The 24000-nt window shown below is 39.2% G+C and overlaps 1 protein-coding gene across 1 annotated transcript in view; it reads left to right on the top strand.

Annotated features, from left to right (window-relative positions):
• Window positions 1–3974: 3974 nt before the first annotated feature.
• LOC119901374 (excitatory amino acid transporter 5-like) overlaps window positions 3975–24000 on the top strand; it is a 24861-nt gene continuing 4835 nt past the window's right edge. The window contains exons 1-7 of the mRNA XM_038717001.1: window positions 3975–4048; window positions 11981–12196; window positions 18875–18917; window positions 19010–19241; window positions 19366–19465; window positions 21368–21601; window positions 22418–22612. Of these exons, the coding sequence (XP_038572929.1) occupies window positions 4005–4048; window positions 11981–12196; window positions 18875–18917; window positions 19010–19241; window positions 19366–19465; window positions 21368–21601; window positions 22418–22612 (1064 nt within the window). The 5' untranslated portion in view covers window positions 3975–4004. The remainder of the gene's footprint in view (window positions 4049–11980; window positions 12197–18874; window positions 18918–19009; window positions 19242–19365; window positions 19466–21367; window positions 21602–22417; window positions 22613–24000) is intronic.

The raw sequence follows: 24000 nt of genomic DNA, 5'->3' as shown, positions 1-24000 counted from the left end.
TTTCACAATATTCTAATATTCTGAGATGCGCCTATAATTTTATACACTAGTCCATGTTTCAGGTCTCTCTGTGGTTTCATAACTAAAATTCAGTTTACAATTACCGACATCTCCAAGTGATTAAGTTTTACTCCATAGGTCACAGCAGGATCCCTTGTAGATAAATTAGGATCAGCTGATGGATGACAGAATGTCATTGCACACCAGAAGTGGATTTAATAAGGATAAACAAACAACAAAGCAAATAGTCATCCCACAGGGGGATAAAAGGATTTGAATACCAGTTTCTGCATTTCTACATGCTTTTATCATATTCAGCAATATGTTATGATTAAGATGGCTATCATGGAGTTCAATTATTCTGCCATATCTCATCCACAGAAAAGGCCATTTTACCATGCGTGTTTAACACAGCACCCTACTGCTGAATGACATTCAGGTATTCCTTTAAGCCATACTTTGAAGAATTTGACAGATCTAAACAGGTAATGTTCCATTTGCAACTTCAGTCACAACATGAAGAAATGTTAAATTAAAATATGTACTATATATATACAGTATATATATGCGCATATATATGTATATATATGCACATATATATATATATATGAAGTCATAGTATCAATAGTTTTATCAAGGTCAGTGTAAATGAATTTGTTAGCTTTTGAGACTGTTAATGTTCAAGGCTTTAGTACTCTTTTTTTATGATTAGGATTATACTTAACTGAAAATACATGCTGTTTCTATTCCTTTCTTTCTTTTAAAGAAAAGCATCAAATTTTGCATTTTTTAATTCATCTACATCAAAATTCCACCACCACTTCATTACAGTTCCCAGTGTAAGCTGGAATTGTAATGAAGTGGTGGTGGAAACATCAGCTGGCGGAGTTCATCATCAAATTCAGTAAAATAAACACATTGGTGCTTGTCTCCATAGGTGATGTTACGCCGTTGCTTGGCTGATTAAACCTGTCAAACTGTGGCTGTCCTGTTGACTTGTCCTTTGAAAACAGCTGCACTTGCCCTATGTACCACAAACAACACACTTACACACAAACACATGCAGGCAAATACACATTCACCCATATGCATGAGTGCAAGATGAGCAGAGCAGAGTCAGACCTTCTCTGCTGGTTGTATGTGAGTGCTGATCCTGCTCTTATACAGCAAACTAAGCTCTCTCTGCTTAATACCCAACAGAAAAGCTCTTTAGCTGTCATTATGCGCCGGCCTCACCCTGCAGCCCCTCAATAAATGTCCTCTCATCTCCCCTGACATCCCTAACCTCACTCTCATTCCCATCCGCTCTATACAATACACAACTTTTGATTAGCAGATACTGTACTGGTCTCAGACCAACAACTGTTTTTTTCTCTCATCCCGCCTCAGTAGTAGTAAATGACAAAGATGAGGTTTACAAAGCCATGTCTTACTTAATCCAAGCTTTTATAATAATAACATATAAGATAAGAAGGTATAATATCCTAATACAATATTACTACAGTAAAAGATACCCCAGATTATCAAATTTAGATATAAAGCCTAAAACAAATGGATGGAGCAATGTTAGCCTAATGTTGCTGCTATTCCTAATTCCATGAGAACACAATATTTAGGACAACATTCCTTTTTTTCTTCACTTGAGACTTCATAGCCAAAACTTATGACATTACTTGTGAATGGCAAGAGTTTGTCCCCTGCTACCACATGACTGTAAATGAAATGTAACAATGTATAAGAGAAAGATTTTCTTTCGTGTTATCTCAAAGGCTCTAAGTATGTATTCCTTAAAATGTGCTTTCTGCATCTACTTAACTAGACTCTTTTTCAGTTTGGGTAATGCATGTTAAGTGTTGACCTTATATCATCCTATCAATTTTCATAGGAATTAAGTTAGGATTTTGGCAGGGACACTGACTGTTTTTAAAGCCAATGCAGATTCAGTTTAGCTGTTTGGGTCACTGACCTGTTAGAGCATCAGTTTCCTCTTAAATGCCCAGTCTATCTGTGAAAATCTGTGCAAAACAGAACCCTGAGGGACCCCAGTAGTGAGGCTACAAGATTATCCTGCAAGTGCGGCCCTTGAGGTAGGATGTGAACAGGGAGCTAAGCTGAGTATGTAAACCATCGAGTCATTCTACCTCTTCCCCATGAGCTGTTTACAAGTATGTGAACAACAACTACACTTTAAAATGCAGGATTGTCAAACACTGACTATTGTGGCAGAAAGCCTAAACCACACCATGACCACAGAGATGACTTGGGAGGAAAGAAGCTTTTTAAACACGTGACACACTGCCAAGTTAATATTGACAGAGATATGAGGTATTGCGGCAGGGGATGGGACAGCAGAGCTCATAGAGAACAGCTGTCCACTGCTGCTTTGGATCGACGCCAGTGTAAAGCCCAGCGGGCAATGAAACAAATACACAAAAAGCCTGTGAGATCTGAAGACTTCTGCCCAAAGTGTCACCCAACCTTCTTAGGCCTTTAGATGAAATTTATGTCTGCTCTCCAGTTAATTTCAAATTAGATTTAACTGTCTGTATTTTGCTGTGGCTCACTGACTCCCTTTTCTATAACCCTCTTCTACCTTCGTTTAGCAAGTGATTCTAGTTTTCATGTGCCAAAAAATATTGCTTCCACCTACGCAAGTCTCTGGAACAGCACACAGCCTATTGAGCAATACAGGCCAGTGACAGCGTGTCAAGACACAGACTCCTTCTTGCTTCGGGAGTGTCTGAGCCAGCGGGAAGTGATTTCTTGCATTAAAACAAAGTAGTAGTCAACTGATCAACACATCTCCCTTCGTTCAGCCATTTTTGATTCATTATTGTGGTTCTATGGTCCCCAAATTACATTTTCATTAAGCCGTTCTAGCAACAGGCAGCTGTTTTCAGCAAAAAAGGTGTGATTAACTCCTTGTATACTACCTGCCCAGCCCCCAAAGGCAGACAGTGTTAGCGACTTGCTGGTGAACATAGCGGAGCATTTAGCAGCTAAAGAGCCAGATGTTTTGTTCAGGTGTTAGTGAAGGCTAAATCAAATCTAAAAGGAGAGTGAAAATTGCACACAGGGGAGGCTGTGGTTCAAGAGGTAGAGCGGGTTACCAGTTAATCGGAAGGTTGGCAGTTCAATCCCCGGCTCCTCCAGGCTGCATGTCGAAGTGTCCTTGGACAAGATACTGAACCCCAAATTACCTCTGGTGGCTTTTCCGCCAGTGTGTGAATATTATTTTCTGTTTGAGCACTTAGGCTCAGTGAATGAATGCAGATGTAGTGTAAAAGCGCTTTGAGTGGTCGAAAAGCCTGGAAAGGTGCTATGCAAGTACAGAGCATTTACATTTTTCAGGTGGTCAGATACATGACTCCACAACGAGTGCTAATGTTGCTCTGTGTCTGCTGAATGTGTGAAACTGACAACTGTTTGCAAACATATTAGCTGTATTAACGTCATAAGGAGTTATAGCTAATGTATTATCCACCCAGCCACCATAGTATTCTCTTAACACACAAGTAAATCCAGCTTCAGTCTGACTTTTGATGACCAGAGCCAACAAGAAACATCAAAGGCTTGCTTCTATTGTGTAAAAAACTGAAAGCATCACTTTTATTCTGTGCTAACCGGGAAAATGCCTCATTTACATGGATTTTATTTTAATACTTCCACAAAGACTTTTCAAGAAATAATTCAGCTTTCCTGATTTCCAAGTTACCAAGTCGTGGCTCATTTATAGTCAATTTGTAAATTCGCTGATAAAGAAAAATAGATTCTTCACTCTTCCTTTCAATTTTATAATGTTGCAGTCATTGCGTTCATTTTCAGCTCGGGCACTGCTCCAGATATCCTAACAATGCCTTGTTCCTGTTCATTATTTTTTGAATAACATCAAGTTCCTTTCACTAGCTGTCTAATGCTCTTCAGAAAACTACCTGTGACCATTATTTCTTCTTCTCTCTCCCTGACAGGAGGTAAAGTACTTCCAGTTTCCCGGAGAGCTGCTGATGAGGATGCTGAAGATGCTGATTCTCCCACTCGTTGTGTCAAGGTACTGATGTCTGTCTCCTGCACTTCATTATTACCCTCACTGCTTTATCCCATTTACCCATTTGGTTTTTTTGGAGTTTTCCATGATATGTGTTCTGTGAGTTATTATACAATATGTAAGCCTAAGTGTACTTTCAAATACTGTAGGTACTGCAATGGTATGCTGAGAATTAGAGAGAAATCTGAGTCAAGGGAGAAGATATAAAGTGCACCAAAAAATACATTGTTCGAGTATTAGGTGCACACCTTTCAGGCCTCAGGAGTGACGGCACACATATAGAATGTGCTCCAACTCATATTAATGTTGGATCATAAAAATAATAAATGGAGATTATTATTATTATCAGTAATCATCAACCAAACTGCAGGAGTCAGACGTCAGAAGTCCACAGGCAGCAGGAACAATATCCACAGACTGATCAGCTAACAAGCACTGGGTCTAATGTCTGACTGTGGAAAAGAATCTAGCGAGCCTGAAAGGCCTAAGTGGTCTCTTTGGTATTCTTCAGTGTACGTGCTGCAATTTGACATTTATGAAGCGTGTCGAGGGGAGTGAGTATGTGTGAGAACTAGTATCAGAAGCCGGTGAGTCGGGTCGAGTTCCAGCAAAGGGGTTTGTAGTACTGAATGGTCTCAACAGCCAGTGCATCCAGCTATGGTAAGGGGAAACATGTATCAGTCGGTCACCACCCCAAAGCAGATCTGAGATTGTTTAGTTAATTTTGTTGCCAGCACTACAGCCACAGAAAGGGGAAACGTTAACAATAAGGTGATGTATGATTTTCAACTTGTGCTGCTGTTAGCCTGCTCATGCTTTTTCTCTTGAGCACCAAGTAAATTTCTTTAAGCTAATGTTACTGTAGGCAGTAGCGTTTTATAAAGTTTAAATTCAAACTGATGATGCAGGTCAAATACAAATTCAATTCAGTTCAGTTTTATTTATATAGCACCTAATCACAGCAACAGTTATCTCAGAGCGCTTTTCATAAAAGAGCAGGTCTAGACCGTACTCTGTTATGTTATTTACAGAAACCCAACAGTTCCCACCAAGAGCAAGCACTAGGCGACAGAGGTAGAAACCTCGAGCAGAACCATGGCTCAGGGGGGGGGCGGCCATCAGCCTCGACCAGTTGGGGGTGAGAGAGAGAGAGAGAGAGAGAGAGAGAGAGAGAGAGAGGGCAAGAGAGGAACAGAGAGACAGAGAGAGAGGTATGGAAGGAGAGAGAGGGGGGAGGCAGCCTACACAATATACACACACAGGTACAGACAGTAAATGTAATGTTGCAATAGACTGAATGAAAAATGGTACAGATATTTATAGTAGTGTTAATGATAATAATCGTAATGCTTAATGATTATAATAACAAAGGACTAGTACCAACAATTGTAGCAGAGGGTGTCGAGCAGGAACATGGGGGCTGGCTCAGGACTCACCTGAGCCAGCCCCAACTATAAGCTTTATCAAAGAGGAAAGTCTTAAGCCTACTCTTAAATGTGGAGATGGTGTCTGCTTCCTGAACCCAAACTGGAACCTGGTTCCACAGGAGAGGAGCTTGATAGCTGAACGCTCTGGCTCCTAGTCTACTTTTGGAGACTCTAGGAACCACAAGTAACCCTGCAATCTGGGAGCGCAGTGCTCTAGTAGGGTAGTAAGGTACTATGAGTTCTTTAAGATAAGATGGTGCTTGACCATTAAGAGCTTTGTAGGTGAGAAGAAGGATTTTAAATTCTATTCTGAATTTTACAGGAAGCCAATGCAGAGAAGCTAAAACAGGAGAAATATGATCTCTTTTCCTGGTTCCTGTCAGAACACGTGCTGCAGCATTCTGGATCAGCTGTGTGAGAGTGTTAATGGACTTTTTCGAGCAGCATGATAATAAGGAATTGCAGTAATCCAGCCTAGAAGTAACAAATGCATGGACTAGTTTTTCTGCATCATTTTTAGACAGGATGTTCCTAATTTTTGCAATATTTCGTAGGTGAAAAAAGGCGGTCCTTGAAATTTGCTTAATGTGGGAGTTAAAGGACATGTCCTGATCAAAGATAACTCCAAGATTCCTCACAGTGGTGCTGGAGGCCAGGGTGATGCCATCCAGGGAAACTATATCTTTAGATAATGCATCACAGAGGTGCCTGGGTCCTAGAACAATTGCTTCAGTTTTATCTGAGTTTCACACATTTTACAGGTCATCCAGGTTTTAACATCCTGAAGGCACATTTGAAGTTTAGCTAACTGATGAGTTTCAGCTGGCTTGATTGATAGATAATTGAGTATCATCTGCATAACAATGAATGTTTATGGAATGTTTCCTGATAATATTGCCTAAAGGAAGCATATATAAAGTGAAGAGGATTGGTCCGAGCACAGATCTTTGTGGAACTCCATGACTAACTTTGGCGTGCATGGAGGACTCATCGTTAACATGTACAAGCTGAAATCGATCTGATAAATAGGACTTAAACCAGCTTAGAGAGGTTCCTTTAATGCCAATGAAATATTCCACTCTCTGTAATAGGATCCGATGCTCAATGGTATCAAATACAGCGCTATATAATAATTTGTGACAGCTCCTACTGCACCATCTTCTGGATTTGGCAACATGTCCTCATACCTAAATAACAAAATAGGTAATTTGTCAATACCTCCAAAGCCACATATATTACCGTTAGGTAGGTCACGTGACATAGGTCAGTAACACTATTAAACTTAAAACTCTAAATCACCCAACACTGACTTGGTTTTACATGAGACTCGAATGCTGGTCTCCTGTGTGACAGTCCTAGGTTTGACCCAATCAGCCCACTTCTTCCTTTGCTACCGTCATATGGCCACTACAATAAAAAGGAAATATGGGTCGTAATAAGCTGCTTGAACAAACAACATATACAGCTGTTTTTCTGGTGAGGACGGGCTGGGATTTTGAAAGCTACAATAGGCAACAGATAAAATATGAATGGTAAACGTTTAATAGTGTAACAGCCCTCAGAGGTTTTCCTTTTAAAGAGGTGGTATTATGCTTTTTGGCTTTTTCCCTCTCCTTTATTGAGTTATATATCTTTTTTGTGCATGTAACAGGTTTGCAAAGTGAAAAAGCCCAAAGTCCAGCCCAAAGGGAGTTCCCATCTCCCACAGAAAGCTCTGCTCTGAACCGCTTGAAAACAGCTTGTTTGTAGTCCAGGACTTCACTTCCTGTACTTGTGACATCACAATGAAAACACTTCATAAAGCTTGCCAAGCGGTTAGCGGGGTCAGGCACGCCCTCACGCCCTCAAACCAAGCTAGTATACTAAAATGTAAGGTGAAGACAAGACAGACTGCTGATTGGTCAGAGAGAATCGTTACTATTCACTGCATCATCATTGCGTGCGCCAGACAGAGGCCAGCAACAGAAAGTTTATATATTACAGTTTTCGTAAGGAATTTCATCACTAAATCCACTTCTGAGAAGTTTTGAGGTGAGAAATCAGCTGTGTAGATTTCGAATATTGACAGTTTTACGAGAAGTGATGGCAGAACAAAAAATGTGCTTGAATATTGTCGGAGTTGAGGTGCTCCGCAAGTGGCTGCGGGGGAAGCCTGCGCCAACCCGCGTGAGGAGCGTGTGAGGCCGGCCAGCCACTCGCTCACAGTGCCCTCTGCTCCCGCCGTCACACAGAACGCTGCAGCAACAGCGGCAGAGGAAAACAAAGCTGGAAGGTTTTCATACCGCTGATGTGGAGTGCCATCACATCAGTGTATCGTCAGGACTAGTCTCACATGTTGCTGCTGGAATACACAAGTTTAATTTCATAAACAAGCATATGAACGCATGTTCAAGTGCGATGCGGTTATCTTTTCCGGGCTGCAGATTATAAACACCATGGCCTGTCAGCATTTATCAAACGTAATAAATAGTAGTATTTCACTCTAATATTTTTCAAACACAAAGTCTGTAAAGAAGCCAACTCAGATAGACCAGCAGCGGTTAGCAAGACCAAGATGAGAGAGAATCAGTGCAGCTGCACAGTGACTTAACATTAGCCGACATCAGACTTTGACAGGAGAAAACGTTGACACGAGAAAAAGTTTAAGGTTACTTTACTGACTGCTGTTTCCAAAACTCACTCCAATTTCTCTTCCTGTGCCCAGAAAGATAGTCCCTCCTTATCCTCCCATCAACATGGTAAACACTGGATTTTACCTTTGATTTGTTTTTTTGCAAGGTTTCACAATGGTAACAACGTCCCGTTTCACGTAACCCTGTAGTTTTATTTAGAAATTGTAATGGACATTGCGTATTTATGATCGCAAACTTGATCGGACGTTGCAGATGTAACGTTATTGTTGCTAACTTGATTGCGGAGCCCTACACATCCAAGAACAACGCTAAGAGGTGTAAACCATTTTACATTTAAAAAGGGTCCAGCGACGCCTATGGATGTGCCATTGATTTTAACACTTTGAGGCGTGAAGTACTGTAATATGGCAAAACTGTATGTAATCAATTATAGAACCAATTATAGAAATGGCTTCTTACCTCTCAGTTTAAAGTTATGTAATAGAAAACGTTTAATAAACATAACATGGTCAAATGTACGTAGAGTACGGGAGGAGGGCAAGAATGGTGTCCTCTCCCTTTTAAATGAGCCAGAGACATAGTGACCTCATGCAAATATTGATTCAATTCTAGCATTTAACGTCTTAGACAGGTCCTGAGCTCAAAGTCATGTTAATGTATGAAGTAAAAAAGTATCTTCTCTGCCCCCGTAGTGTCAACCATCTGTCTGTGTAAAGGTCCCACCTATCTGTCTGCCCACGTCTGTTTGGAGAGAATGACCCTTTGATTATTACATCAGGTGACTGTTAAACAGACTTGTTAAAAACCTATTTCCAAAGTTAAAGGTCCAGTGTGTAATATGTCTGAGGATTGAGTGACAGAAATGTAATATAAGATCCATAACCATGTTTTCACTGGTGTATAAAGACCTTACATAATGAACCGTTATGTTTTTATTACCTTAGAATGAGACATTTATATCTACATAACCTTCAATGGACGTCGCCATGTTGCACTGCCATGTTTCTACAGTAGCCCAAAAAGGACAAACAGCTCTAAAGAGCGCACAGTGTAGATGCTTATCACTATGTTGAATAGTTACGTTTGAAGAGGAATAAGTAATAATATGCAGTCAGTAAATAAGTTTTGCATCGGAGCAATTTTTTTATCCATTAGATGGTGGGTGAGAATATAAGGCAAAATTTGAACTAATATTATGGTGTTAGGTCAGTTAGTAAAGCGCAGGACTCTCACCTAAAAGGTTGTGTGTTTGATCCCACTTTCCCCTCTTCACATGCTCACAATAAAGCATGTGCTGCAGTGTGTGTGTTCCGGTGTTTGATCCGCATCCATCAAGCTACGGACACTTTTTCATTCACCCAGTATCTCCAGTAATAAATATAATTTATTAATATATTTGTCCTGTGTCAGCCACTGTAGCTATCCTCTGCTCTTTGAAGGCGGGGGGCGGTAGACTAGACAGCGCCAGATGAGGCTAAATCTTACACACTTAACCTTTAAATACGGTGAGTCCTGATAATCTAACAATCTAAAAAATATATTTCTCACAGTGTTAACTGAAGATGCTAGCCTACTCTTATATCCATCAATCATTTTAACTCAGCTCTCCTCCGGAATCAATGCCAGCTTTACAACCGCAGAGAAGCTAAGACTAAATATGAAACAATCACTGGGAAATTACTCTCTAAAACTGGGCCGCTTTGGCTCAGAAGAGCAGATCGTCCATTGAGTTCAACATTTGATCCCAGGTTCTTCTTGTCTACATGTGTCCTTGAGTAAGACACTGAACCCCAAATTGCTCCTCGTGGTTTGACCAGGGCTTGTTCTTTCACCATTTGTGTGTGTGTGTGTGTGTGAGTGTGTGAGTGTGACTGTGCATGAATGATTGAGAGCTCAACAGCGTGTGCTTGAAGGACCTGCAGATGCACATAATACATTCCGGTGAGTAACACTGAATGCAAACAGAAACTACAAGATAACTCCACAGGGCACATTATACAGTGAGGCTTAGAGCACTTTGGCATTAGAGGTAACCAGTAAAGTTTCATTAAAAAAATTAATGACACTCAATCTAGGGCTGGGTGTAAAATATATTACACAATTTTTTCCTTTGTTTGCTATTAAGGGGACATTTCTTTGATAAAAGATCTTAATTTTGTCAGAAATCATGTACCTTCATGAGAGTTTGTCAAACATCAGTCCCTGGATCCTCATCCCCTGGTGGCAAATATGAATGGCTGACACTTGATCTTGACTTTCTATTAAGGCTTGTGTGGATATACTGAACAGTGACATTGAGTTATACTCATAAAATAATAATATAATAATGAAAGCCTAGTGCTTTAAAGATTACGGGATGCAGCTGACAATAAAGGGAATAGAGGGAACCGGAGATCACAGGTCATCTGGTTTGTAATTGAAATGCAAATTAACTGAAGTTTTGGTGCAAAACCTTCTTCATCAGAGTTGTTGCTATGAGGAAATTTAATTTGCACATTCCCTAAAGAATTTCTTGATGTTCTGTGTGCTCTAGTTTTCACCTCTACAGGGGTGAGTTAAGCCAGTTTTTACTTTAGGTGTCTTATAAAATTGCAGCAACATATCTGGCTCAACTTCCCCCAGGTCTCAAAATACCCCATCCCTGCCATTTTAATAAAATTGTGTCATCCAGCTATTGTAACTTCCTAAAGCACTACATATGTGTAACGTTTTCTCAAACCTGTCTGTAATTGTTCCGACATAAGAATCACAACAAAAATGATTTAGGTTCTTAAATGTGCTTATCACTTATTCCATGGGCCTTTCTCCATCACAGGATGAGTAAAATGGATGACTATTGGTCACACATTGGTGTGGTCACATGACCTATTTTGTCCATGGTTGTCGAGTAAAATGTATTGCATACAAGACTAAAAACTGTCTGAATTGTCAAAAATAAATTGACAAACCATCAAGCATTTATGTACACTGCACTCAGATGAGCTTATGATATGGTTCTCTATCTTTTTTTCTTAAACTATGTTTGTTGTGTTGGATAAAAACACAATAATGGCACAGCTGCTTCGAGCATGTACTGCATTCATCACTGTGTGCGCCCAGCATTCTGTCCCTGACTGAAGGCAGTGGGGGATTAAGCACTGATCCTTCCATCCCGACAAACACCCCTAACACTGATGTGATGCCAGCTTGGCTGTGATTAAAAGTCTGTGGTTACTGGTAGATCCTCTGGTGGTTACTAGTTATTGATGTATAAATGTAACATGCAGGCCTGAGTCTGAAAACATTATACTTTCTCTCCAACACATTTCAAGCTATGTGAATAAATGCAATGTGAGGATGGATGTTTGAACTTGGTCTTCAGTTGCAAAGAATGGTAGTGAGATTGCTTTCTCAATGGAAATGTCCAAGTTTTATGTTTGAGGTTTTCAGATTGATCGAAAGACTACATACCCCGTTATAGGTTAAGAATGTTGGCCAAGGTTTCAGCCTAGTAAAACCATTACAAAGCACCTGGAATTCTAAACATACGTGGTTTTTACACCTCCCAACATCGTCAACATAAGTTGTATACATTTTGAATTGTAAGGCCAGGGACTAATGTGTGCCCAGTTGCAGACATGGAGGAAGTTTAAAGGTAAAAAATCACAGAGGTTTATATGACACTACTGCTGCAAGATGTGCAATGATGAGCTTCAGGTGGAGAATTTCCATGCGTGGGCAGGCAGGCATTAGCAGGGTGAATAGACAAACAAGGCGGACAATGGAGCACTCTTGTTTATTTTTTAATTGCATTAACACATTCACTAAATCATGGTTCAACATGTATTATGAAAACAAAGAAACCATCAGTCTAACTTGGATGTTTCCTCTTCCAGTTTGATGTCAGGACTGGCAGCCCTCGACGCCAAGTGTTCCAGTCGGCTTGGTCTGATCACAGTGTCTTATTACCTGTGGACCACCTTTGTGGCCGTGATAGTGGGGATCATCATGGTCTCTATCATCCACCCAGGCGGTGCGGCCCAGAAAGAGGACTCTGAGGACAGCGGCAAGCCTATCATGAGTTCTGCTGATGCTCTGCTGGACCTCATCCGGTAAGACCATCATAACATCCATCTGACTATAAATTTGCAGAATGGCAAGTTTATTTATATAGCACATTTCAGCAGCAAGATGATTTAAAGTGCTTCACACAAAACATCAAACGATTTGAGACAAAGTGCAAAAGAAACACACAACAAAAGGAGATTTAAATACATTTATAAAAAGTAGTCAAAGAGCTAAGAGAATAGAAAATAAAATAGAAGCTAAAATAGAATAATACAAAAATAAAATATACTTCTTTAATAAAAGGCAGCAAGCATGCAGTTTTCTGGGAGTTTGTTCCAGATACATGGTGCATAAAAACTGAATGCTGCTTCTCCATGTTTAATTTTGACGCTGGGGACACAAAGCAGACTTGATCCCAGACCACCTGAGAGGTCTGGATGATTCACAACGTAGCAGAAGATCACAAATGTCTTTTGGCCCTAAACCATTCAGTGCTTTATAAACTGCAGCATTTTAAAATCAATTCTTTGACAGACAAAAAGCCAATGTACAGACCTCAGAAATGGAGTGACGTGATCCACTTGTTTGGTTTCAGTGAGGACTCGAGCAGCAGCGTTCTGAATCAGCTGCAGCTGTCTGATAAATTTTTAGGGAGACCTGAATATATCAAGGATTTATGCTTTATTTATTCTTAAGGTGATAGTAGGCTGACTTTGTAATCATCTTAATGTGGCTGTTGAAATTCATGCCTGAGTCCATGACTACACCAAGATTTCTGTCTTGGTCTGTGGTTTTTAACATTGCTGATTGAAGCTGGGTACGGACTTTTAATCATTATATTTTGCTCCATAAAGTACCTCAGTTAAGTCTAATTGGAGAACATTCTGGCACATCCAATCATTGATTTGTTCAGTACAATTACTCAGGGCTTGTATTGGATCACAGTCCTGGTGATGTAAAAATGTGTTATCTGCATAATTATGGTAACATAATTAGTTGTTTTCCCTAATTATCTATAGACACACAGTTGTCCCTGCCCTTTAGGAAACAGAACAGTTTAGTACCGTGCAAGAAAGTCCCTCACAGGTTTTCAATCAGTCTAGAAGTCTTTATCATGTGAAGTGTTCCATTAATCAGTGACTTCAGGAAATGCATTGTTAGGTCTGTGGTCTGAAATAGGTCTTTCAAACTCCATGCCCCTAGTATATAATGAAATCCATGGTGTCAAAGCCTAAACTGAGATAAGTTATCAACATCAATTATTTTCTCTGACGTAGTCACTGCCCTGCAGAGCCACTGAGGACACTATACAACTGGTTTCATAGGCTAGGAGTAGTGCTCCTCGTGACGAGTAAACTAAACCTCATGTGAGTTCCGCTTAAGGGCACTGCATGATTGAGCTCGATCAACCCAAATATTTGTATCCCCACGTCCAACAAATGAACACAAATCAGATGTTGCTGAATTTTCATATCTGTGCACAGACGCAAACTCTAAAAGGATGAGAAAGTTGACGTGTTTGCGAACCAAAATCCTGTAGGACGTCTGGGGGCAATTTTTTCTGTGCACTCGCAGTATGCCCTTTTATATCGGGATATATAAAACAACAATTGAACATGTATGCAAACAAATTTGGGTGGGGGGTTTGGGGGTCCTCCCCCTGGAAAATAGTCTGTTTTCCAATAAGAAATGTGCAATTTCATATCATTTTGGAAAATAATTATTACCATATCTGTGTACAAAAATGTTGTAAAAGCTAGAGCAGATTATAAATAAACAACTTGCAAAAGAAGTCTACTGGGGAGGAATTTTAACCATTAGATCTGGTAAGTCATTTAGTTAGTTTTGATGCTCTCCACATTTTAAATTGGGTTATTAATGTTTGCCTTTTGTGTCATAATTTACTGTTTTTTACATTAATTGGTAAAAATTTACATAAACATTTTCCGTAATTTTGTATAATTACGACACATTTCATTAGTACAAAGAAATGTCTCCTCATTCGCTTCAAAGGTTACTAGTTTGTTACTAAGCTCAGCTCCTCCATTGTCACCACCACCCTTTCTTTTCCTAACAACCAGAAAACTGAAATACAGTTTAAGGATCAGGATGTACAATATTTGTACAGGACATAGTTTTACAACAGTTTAGTCCAAGTTGTACCTGAGGTTCTCAACCCTGGACCAGTAAGTAACGTTAGTAATGACATGCAGCTAATTAATGTTACTTCTTATAAATAATGTAGCTTAAATAGCTCACATTACAGAGCAGCCAAAAAACGTTCTGTTAGTTTTCCTGCTCAGCTTCCAGACTGGAGTCTGAAGCACAGTGGAGATGTTTGCTGTTGTTCACTGCCTTCCAGCGGTGTACGGTAGTAACAACGGGCCCCAGTGTAGGCTGTTATGATGGGCCCTTGGGCTACACCGCCGAAGCACACACAAACACACACACTGCGTTTGTGTCTAAAAGGGAACACTGTATTGGCAAATGTATGTGCCTTATTTCCTCATTTATGTATTATTTCCATATTAACATATTAAATTCAACACATGGCCAGCTATAGCGCACACATCCACACAATTAAACAGGTAGGCCTACTCAGCTCCACTGAGCTAAAAAAACTATTAACATAGGCTTTAATACTTTTTAAAACCTTTACTCAATTAGGAGTTTATTGATGGTGGGAAAGAGGTTACCATAAAGTTAGGGTGTACTCACACAAGGCTGTACCGTGCCTGAGTATGTTTAACCCCCAAAGTTCGGTTCATTTGACCAGTGTGATCGCTCCACGCCGTGCCCCGTGCACAGTACGCTGGACTCCGCTTGAAGAGGTGGGCTTGTGCACAGTAGGTACTAGAGCACGAAACTCAGACATAAATAGATGGTTGTGTCTCCAGTGATTACAAAATCTCATTCATCACTATAATTCATTGATCAATAATGACAAATACTGCTTCTTATCACAAATAAGTATTATGTTTGCAGTTTTTTATTTCTTATTTTAAAGGGCTTGTTATGTGTTGGTACACCAAATATTTAATTTAAAGACATATTATGCCTATTAATTGACCACACCTCAACACCTCTTTCTTCTCTTGTTGTAAATATAGCATTTTTGGTGGGTGTAGAAAAACACCAAATTTAAAATGAATTATTTCTGTCCTTGTCTGACATCCCCACACCCATGAAAATAAAAAATATGTAAAAGTGTAGCTTTATTTTAAACAACAATTTATCACTGTCATGCCATGTGTAACTTTTAGGTTATGTCTTTGGTTTGGATGAAGTTGAGTAATGAGTGTTAAAACACTTATCAGGTAATTTAGGCAAAACCAGAAAGATACTGCAGGTGTGCACCTCTGCTCAGTTTGTTTGGCAGTGAGAGTGATTTCTATGCAACTGAAATAGAGTCATTTCAAAACTGGCCATATTTGTGACTTATCTTGTGTTGAATTCTAATCCAATTTCCATCTATGTTTTGTCAGCATTATTTCCCAAGTGATTATTAATACTGCTCAGTGTTTTACTTTCTTACTGATCCATGTTGCTAAATATGACAAGAAACAATCTGTGTTCTTACACTAGAGCTGTAGAGCTCAGTAGAAATACATTTCATTATACATACAAATAATTGTATGCTTTGCACATGATGGCACAATCATCCATCCATCCATCGTCAGCCGCTTATCCTGCGTTCAAGGTAACCGGGGGGCTGGAGCCAATCCCAGCTTACATCGGGACAGGTCGCCAGTATGGCACAATCATAATATCAGGAATTATTTGTTAGAAAAGTTTGACCAAACAGTGGAGTATCTAATTTATGAGGACATTAATTGCTGACTGGCCCCTACAGTGGATGTAGAGGATACTTTGTGATACTTGTGACCACAATTACTACTTAGTGACCATGGAATTAGAGTGTAGCCTCTTTGTTTTATTTTATTTGATTAGAAGGTAAAACATACCATTGAAGTACTGTTACTGTCACACCTCATTCCCATGTTCACAAAAAATAACTTCTCACTAAGTAATAACACCTTTCTAGAGCAGACGTCATCCTCACAGCATCCTAGTTTTTCAAACTGTGTGGATTTGCCACAAATCCTGAGGAAGGATTAAAAACATTGGTTGTCTTAAGCTTTTTGGTTCCCATATTTAGGGATGACTTCATTGTTGACTACAAAAATTTAATCTTCTTAAATAGAAGATGTTACTCAGTTTCTCAGACCCAGTACTAGTAAACAGGACTATTAATGGTCACCTGTCATAAATTGTGTCTCTGCTAGTATTTTTTTTGGTAGTCTAATCCTAGCATTTTATTTCATTCTGTTGGTTGAATAATAGGGTGAGTCCAGGACATTAATCAGACAGTGCTGAGCTGTGTAGGCAGGCTGAATAGATCAGCAGGTGGCCTTAAGAATGCAGTCAGTATAAACTTTAACGGTGGTTCAGCTGCTTCAGAAAAGCATGTTTGGAAGTGTAATTATAAAGCTGATCACAAAAAAAACTCAACCCAACACGTTGTCAAGACTACATTGAAAAATTGTCACCTTACATAGGTGATACTGTATGGCAAACCTGCCTGTTTACACATTAAGCAAACTAGGAGCAACATTAGTGTTCATTTGGGGTCATGTTTCCAACCACTTGATTAATGTTAGTCTAATATTCTTACTTTTCTTTCAATAAAGTGAGGAGCAGAGAGAAATGGTCTGTTTAGGCCATTATTGTCAGACCGGATATAGCTTATCCTACTTTATACATCCCTCTTGCTCCAAACAGCAGGGTGTCTGGTGGGTAGAGTGCAGTGGATGGTTTTAAAAATGACTGGTTGGAAAGCAACTCCATAGTTATGTGGGATTAAAAGTTTAGGTTGGGCAACTACAGGTATTTGGATGATTGTTAGAACGAGGTTTTGGTCTTGGTTAAATAAACCAAATTTGGATATACTGTCTCACAGCAGAAACCCGTCAGCTACAGTATATGTTTCAGTCAAATGAACCCCCAAAGAAGCCATAAATTGCAGAATATAATATCTGCAATAAGTAAATAAGTAGGAACATGATGTGAGGTCAAGTCTGCCGAGTAGGCACTTGAAAGTTCTGTATTGCACTACTTCAGCAACTGCAGTCAAATGGACCAGCAAGAGTGCAATTTATTTCATGATCTGGTTTGTTTAGGCAGGAGGGTAAATGTCACTGGATTGCAGGATAATTGTTTACCCTGGAGCCACGATAGAATTATCATTCATTTTGTTTTTGTTTTTTGTACACTGTAAAAAAATTACAGACCCATTTAGTTATGTCAACTTGCTTCTTTTTTAAAAACTCATATAGCTCTGATTTTTTGGATTTTGAACTCAACTGCATAAGTTTTAGAAAGTTAAACTTGCATTAATTCATTCTGTTGAGTATTTGAGACTTTTGTCATGTTGATTGAACTTTTGTATGTAAGTTATCAGTTTGGGAAAAAAAGGCGAGTATGTGGAGATGGGAGCAAGAGAAAAAAGAAGTGCTGCGTCTTTTGAGTGTGAGAGAAATATATACATACTCAACTAATTATTAGGGTTGAGCGAGTATTCAGTTGAAACGAGTAGCCGGTACAGATACCTTTACCAGTACTAATATCATCAGAGCAAAACATGTCAATATTTGTTTTGTATAAACCATATATAGGAACCTTTTCAAAAAATCAGTTACTATTGTGATCAAAAACATTGCTCTGATGCTCAATTCTGCTGTCCTGAAAATAGTTTTCTAATGAATAAAGCAACTGCTGATTAACCCATACCACTTCCAGTTAGTCCCACCCATTCCATGAACAGATACAGAACATTTGATTTGTTTAACAGATACAGATGCAGTAACAAACTGGCACATCGCAAGCCCTTGAAGATAACAGTTCAGCGGTGCTGTTGTTGTGGTCTGTCTTCAAGGCCCTTTTTACATGTAAACAGACAAAATTTGGAATTTAAATCCCCTTAACTTGAAATGGAAAGTAGTGTAAAAGTGATTAAGTTGTTTTAACTTGAAACTGTGATGTTAGAATAACTCAAAGTATGAAGTTAAAGATATAAAAAGTTAATTTAACTAAAAAAACAAGACAACTTTAACACTGTAGTTATGTCAATTTTGTGAACTTGAATTTGTTAGTTGAAACAAAGGCAATCTTCAAATTGAGTTAACTTGCATTTTCCAGGCAGCAGGTGAACTCGTATTTCCAAGTGAAAGTAAGAATTGTATGTAAGAAATGTTCTAGAATTGTATAGGGTTGTTTGTTTGACAAGAGAAAGCAAGTTTCCTTGAATGGACAATGTAATATAGAGAGTTGTTTTAACTCACAGTATCAATTTCAAACAATAAATGATCATTAATTAAACAAATTGTATAATGTAACATCATGAGTTGAAACAAAGCTTTTCTTAAAGTTTACTCACATTTTTGAGGCAGCAATTGAGCTTAAGTTTTTAAGTTGAACCACCTTGATAATTTTTACAGTGTATAAATGTGAGCGTTTATGTCTACTGCCACCACCACCCCTCCTAGAGAGAGGTTACAGTGTGAGAGCTGCACTGTTCATATGTCGATTCCTGCTCTGTAGCACCAAAACACTGGGCTGTTATATGGGAACCCCCTAACTATGACTATTCATTTTTATTTACAGTATGGTATTTTTACCATTCTTTGTGAGTGTTTTAATAAGTGTGTATCTTTGCCTTGCAGCAACATGTTCCCATCTAATCTGGTTCAGGCCACATTTCAGCAGGTAAGACCTGCTGATATCACACAGCGCTTGCAAACACATTGGCTTTTTTGGGACTTAAATTTGCTGCTTTTGTTTCTATTCCCTGGAAACAGTATCGAACAAGTAGCGAGTACATTGTGAAAACCAAGCCAACGGTGAGCAAGGCCCAATCAGAGTCCACCACACGGCGAGCACTCATCTATGGTATCCAGGATGATAATGGAACTGACATCCAGAACTTCGCTCTTGACCTGACTCCACCTCCTGATGTGCTCATACGTACTCGGGAAGGAACAAGCGATGGAATGAATGTCCTTGGAATTGTAATCTTTTCTGCCACCATGGGTAAAAGTCTGCATAACTCTAATTTGAATTCTAATGTGTACCTTTTGTCTTCAAGTAGAATTTCTCATTAAAAATGAAAATGCTTTCACTTTTATTTTTAAGATTGTTCTGTATATTTTCACAGGGATCATGTTGGGAAGGATGGGGCCAAATGGCAGCGCCTTGGTAAACTTCTGTCAGAGCCTGAATGAGGCCGTCCTTAGAATTGTTGCCATTGTCATATGGTATGGATTTCTTTAAAATACTATTTAGCTTTAGGAAGCTATGGACAGGTTTCCCTTATACAAAAAAGTATGCACATGCAGCAGGAGATTTAAAAATTAATCGCTACGATGTTATGATAGCTTATATATGAACATTTTCAGTATTACAAAGAAACTTTTTACCAGTTTCCTTATAAAAAAAACCTTTTTATTGTATGTGGAATAAGGTGACCAGATTTCTGAAATGAAATTTTTGGTTTGGTGGTCAGTATGTGATTAAAAATTATTATGTAATAAAAAAGGGGGGCAATTTTGGTTTTATAATCTGTTAGATATACTTCTTCAGAATGAAATCAAGTCATTTTGAAACAGATTCTACCTTTCAGTCAATAATAATATATATATATAATAATCACTTTCTGGGAAGTGGAATACTGCATTTTATGGGTTGAGTTTACCATTAAAGTTATTTCAACAGGTAAAAAGGTCTGGTTTGGTTGAGACACAGGAAGTTAAATAATGTAGAGTCATAAGGATAATTACAAAAGAGATCATGTCTTTATTTTATATATAGCTCAGCAGTAAGTCATGTTAATTATAGGCTATAGTCTGGTTTCCAAATATAAACAAGGATATAGGCCTACCAAACACATAATCCATCGAGTACAACAGGCTTCTATTATTGCCTATAATCACATAAATGTCAGACTATATTTACTTATTTTGCCACAATTGTGATTGTTCTGTTGAAAGAAACGTTAAAGTATCACAAAGAATACCTTACCTTTGCTATCACCACGAACATAAAGTGAAGTTTGTTTGTACGTCATGTCTGTTTGATCCAGATAAAAGCAGCTGTAGTTGTAAAGAGACTGTGTGATACAGCTTTAACATGCTGCGCGAGTCTCCCATGGACGGCATTTTTTTTGGCACACCTGTATGCTCTGCTGTCTGCAGTCTTTCTGGCCGTGTAAAATCAGATTCCAGGTCCGCTAACACCTTAAACAGTCTATAATTAACACACAGTTTAAAACAGGGACTTTTCCAGGGACAGCTCCAGACGAGGACAGGCCACCAAAACCGGGGACTGTCCTAGGAAAACGGGGACATCTGGTCACTCTAATGTGGAAATCATCAGCCACCATAGACTGTATATAAAAATGCCAAACTGATAGACATCTATCAGCTTTGTCTAGCTAACATGACACACATAATTACAGTGATAATGCTAAGCTAGACTACTAGCTTTAAAGGTAGTGAGAAATTCATTCTAATTCGCAATTCGCAAAAGCATTGATCATAGAGGCTGAGACATGTTTGCAGTATTATTTAAACATCCATAAGCATGAGCTGTCTTACCATAACCCCTTGACCCTGATTGTCGTGAATTTACATCACACCTCTTCCTTTCAGACTACAGCCAAGATATAGCACAGGATTCCCCCAATGCCTGTTTGTGCATGTTCGATACGTACCTAGGAACCTTTTTCAAGCCCTAGTTTCTCGTTTATGCCTGATGTCACTAATTTGCATCATACCTACATCATACCTGAATTTATATATTTTCTGTGTTCAATAGACAAATTAACAATCTTTACTTATTTAACATCAGCCTGAAAGCAAATGAAAACACAAATAATTTTTAAAATTGTTTTATTGTAAACAAATTCAGGTGTCATGGGGTTAAAGCAGTTGTTTGCTTAGTTGCTGTGTAAACCAATCAGCCACCTTTTTATAAGCCATGGCCCCGATCAGATTACTCTTAGCTGAAGGTGAGATTTCCTTGTTTGCGATACCACTTTTGCACTGCCGCCCCACACTCGTAGTACTAGTTTCATGGTAACATTGCTTAGAAACCTGCCTATAGGTTCACTAACATCTCAGCCCCGATTGCTGACTTTGAGCTACTCCTCGTCCTGGCAGGTACTTCCCGTTTGGCATCGTGTTCTTGGTGGCCGGAAAGATCCTGGAGATGAGTGATCCCTCGGCCATGGGGAAAAAGTTGGGTTTCTATGCCGTCACTGTGGTGTTTGGTCTGGTGTTACATGGATTGTTCATCCTGCCTGCCATGTACTTCTTCATCACCAAAAAGAGCCCCATCGTTTACATACGGGGAATACTACAAGCACTGCTCATCGCCCTGGCAACCTCTTCCAGGTAAAGGAAATTACTGCAGAGAAAACAAACTTAATTAATTAAAATGTTGTTTAAATTGATGTGTAAAAAGAAAACATCAGTTTATTTTCTCATGTGTGAATCAAACTTAAATATCTCTGCACCACATTTCCTTTCCTATCCATTTACTGGAATATTACCACGAAAAGCCTCAAAGGGATGTTGGGAGATCAGAAAACATCTGGTGTGTGTGGGAAGAGATGGAATGTAAATGAGCATTCCATGCGTTTGATTCGATTGGCACTTATCCATTGGTTGTTTAGGTCTGCATGTATGCATGCACATGTTTTTGTTAGTGTGTGATAGAACTGGACTTGTGAATTTTAATGACAGTATCGATGTTTTTGCATGTTCAATTTAGCAGTTACCACAGTTCAGTGTGTTAAATTTCGGTTTGGTTTCACTTTCAACCCATACAGAAATGAATAAAACCAGTGACTGCCTGGAGGGTAGGAAAACAACTAACTGAAAATCTGAAACACACATCGTGCTTTGGAAAATGCTCCTCAGCAATGTAAAGTTATGTGATTTGATGTGAATTAGTTAAAACAACAAAAAAAACTGGTCTGTTACATTTTTTTCACATTACATGTGAAAAGAATCCATGCTTGTGTGGCAGACTGGAGTAGGCAGTGTGTATTTACCTTGTGGTGCTGGTATTTAGTGTTTCTTTGTTTTAGCCAAACCATGGCCAGAGTAACCGCCTGCTGCAGTGACCAGTCAGCTCAGATCATCAAAAAGCATCTGCCTGACCTTTGAATGTTCTGAGCTCTGTGTCATGTTCTCTGTCTTCCTCAGCTCTGCCACATTGCCTATAACCTTCAAGTGCCTCCTAGAGAACAACCACATTGACCGCCGCATCATCCGTTTTGTGCTTCCTGTGGGCGCCACCATCAATATGGACGGCACCGCTCTCTACGAGGCTGTGGCAGCAATATTCATCGCACAAGTTAACAATTACGAGCTGGACTTTGGCCAGATCATTACCATCAGGTTAGTGGACCGTGCAACACACCATCTGTGCTTCTAAGATCATTAACATGCTAAAGATATCAGTGGGATATACAACAACAAAAAAATCCTTTACACTGAATAGTAGAAGTACATTATCCCATATATATGTCTCTGGTTTTTAAAATGTCCACTCAGACTTTTTTCAAATGTCTGTGATTTTCTGACATGAACAGTTGAAGATCTAGGAAGATAGCGCTCATCAGGAAGATACTAATCATTCACACACACTCACAATGTGGGGTTCAGTATCTTGCTCAAGGACACTTCATCATGCAGACTGGAGGACCTGGGGACTGAACCACCAACCTTCTGATTAGTGGATGACCTGCTCTACCTCTAACCCACAGCCAAAAATGCTAGTGTTAAACTTGACACATAAGCAGAGTGTGGAAGTCAAGACTGATGATGGATCTGAGGTTCTTTCATGTTTTAGTCATGCTGTTATATGAGCATCAATTGTTTTGAGTCATTCTGACAATGTGCCATCAAATCAAAATTGTAACAAATCAAACAACAAACATGGGTGAGCTTGCCCAGTCTTAAAGCACATGCAGAAGAGTCAGCAATTGCTAGCAAGGTCCTGTCCTTCATTAAGCAATCCAAGAAATCACAGTAAACATATCGAAGGTCGTTGATGAGCAGCAGAACCCACTGTTTGAATATTTCAGGCGAAAATAATGTTGCTTAAAAACTTCAAATAAGTAGTGAAGATAGCCTGAGACCAGGCTAAGAAGTGGATTCAGGTGATTCACAAGGAGATACAGAAGATGGCTGATCCAACATAATCTCAAAAGTAGAAGCAGGGAGAATACATTGATATAAATGTCTTACCTTGGGCAGACACATTATCTTCAGGTGGAACCCACAGCTGGGAGTATAAAGTCATCCCAGGCCTGTACAACATCTTTTTCATCAACTGTTATAACAGTTAATATAGTTTGGCATTAAGTAGAGAGAGTCAGAATAGAAAGAATATCCAGGATAACACTCTTTCTTCTTGTTTCCTTAATTACTTGACCCATGATGTTTTCATCCGCTGTAGTACACTAATTGTCTGCCCCAATCATAGACAGGCTACATTGTGTTTAAAGGTTCGGTATTTACTTTAATAAAAATAACATTTTTTAATATTTGCTGAAACTGTCACTGCATACCATGACAGTAGCACATGAGACAGATAATCTTTGATGATAACGTGGTTCCTCTGGCTCCTCCCACTGCTCCTTATGCCATTTACAAAAATCCACCACGACCGACTCAAAACAACCAATCAGAGACAGGAGGAGTCCGTAACGCAGTGTCAGTCACTGCTCATGCACACACTGTGTAATCCACCTCCTCACGTATGCTCTCATTCACGTTGGAGG

This window comes from Micropterus salmoides, unplaced genomic scaffold (genome assembly GCF_014851395.1).
Source record: "Micropterus salmoides isolate LMB-PRFRI ecotype aquatic unplaced genomic scaffold, ASM1485139v1 Ms_hic_scaffold_13, whole genome shotgun sequence".
NCBI lineage: Eukaryota > Metazoa > Chordata > Actinopteri > Centrarchiformes > Centrarchidae > Micropterus > Micropterus salmoides.
The sequence above is the reverse complement of the archived record's forward strand: the minus strand, read 5'-3'. Positions and strand labels throughout refer to the sequence as shown.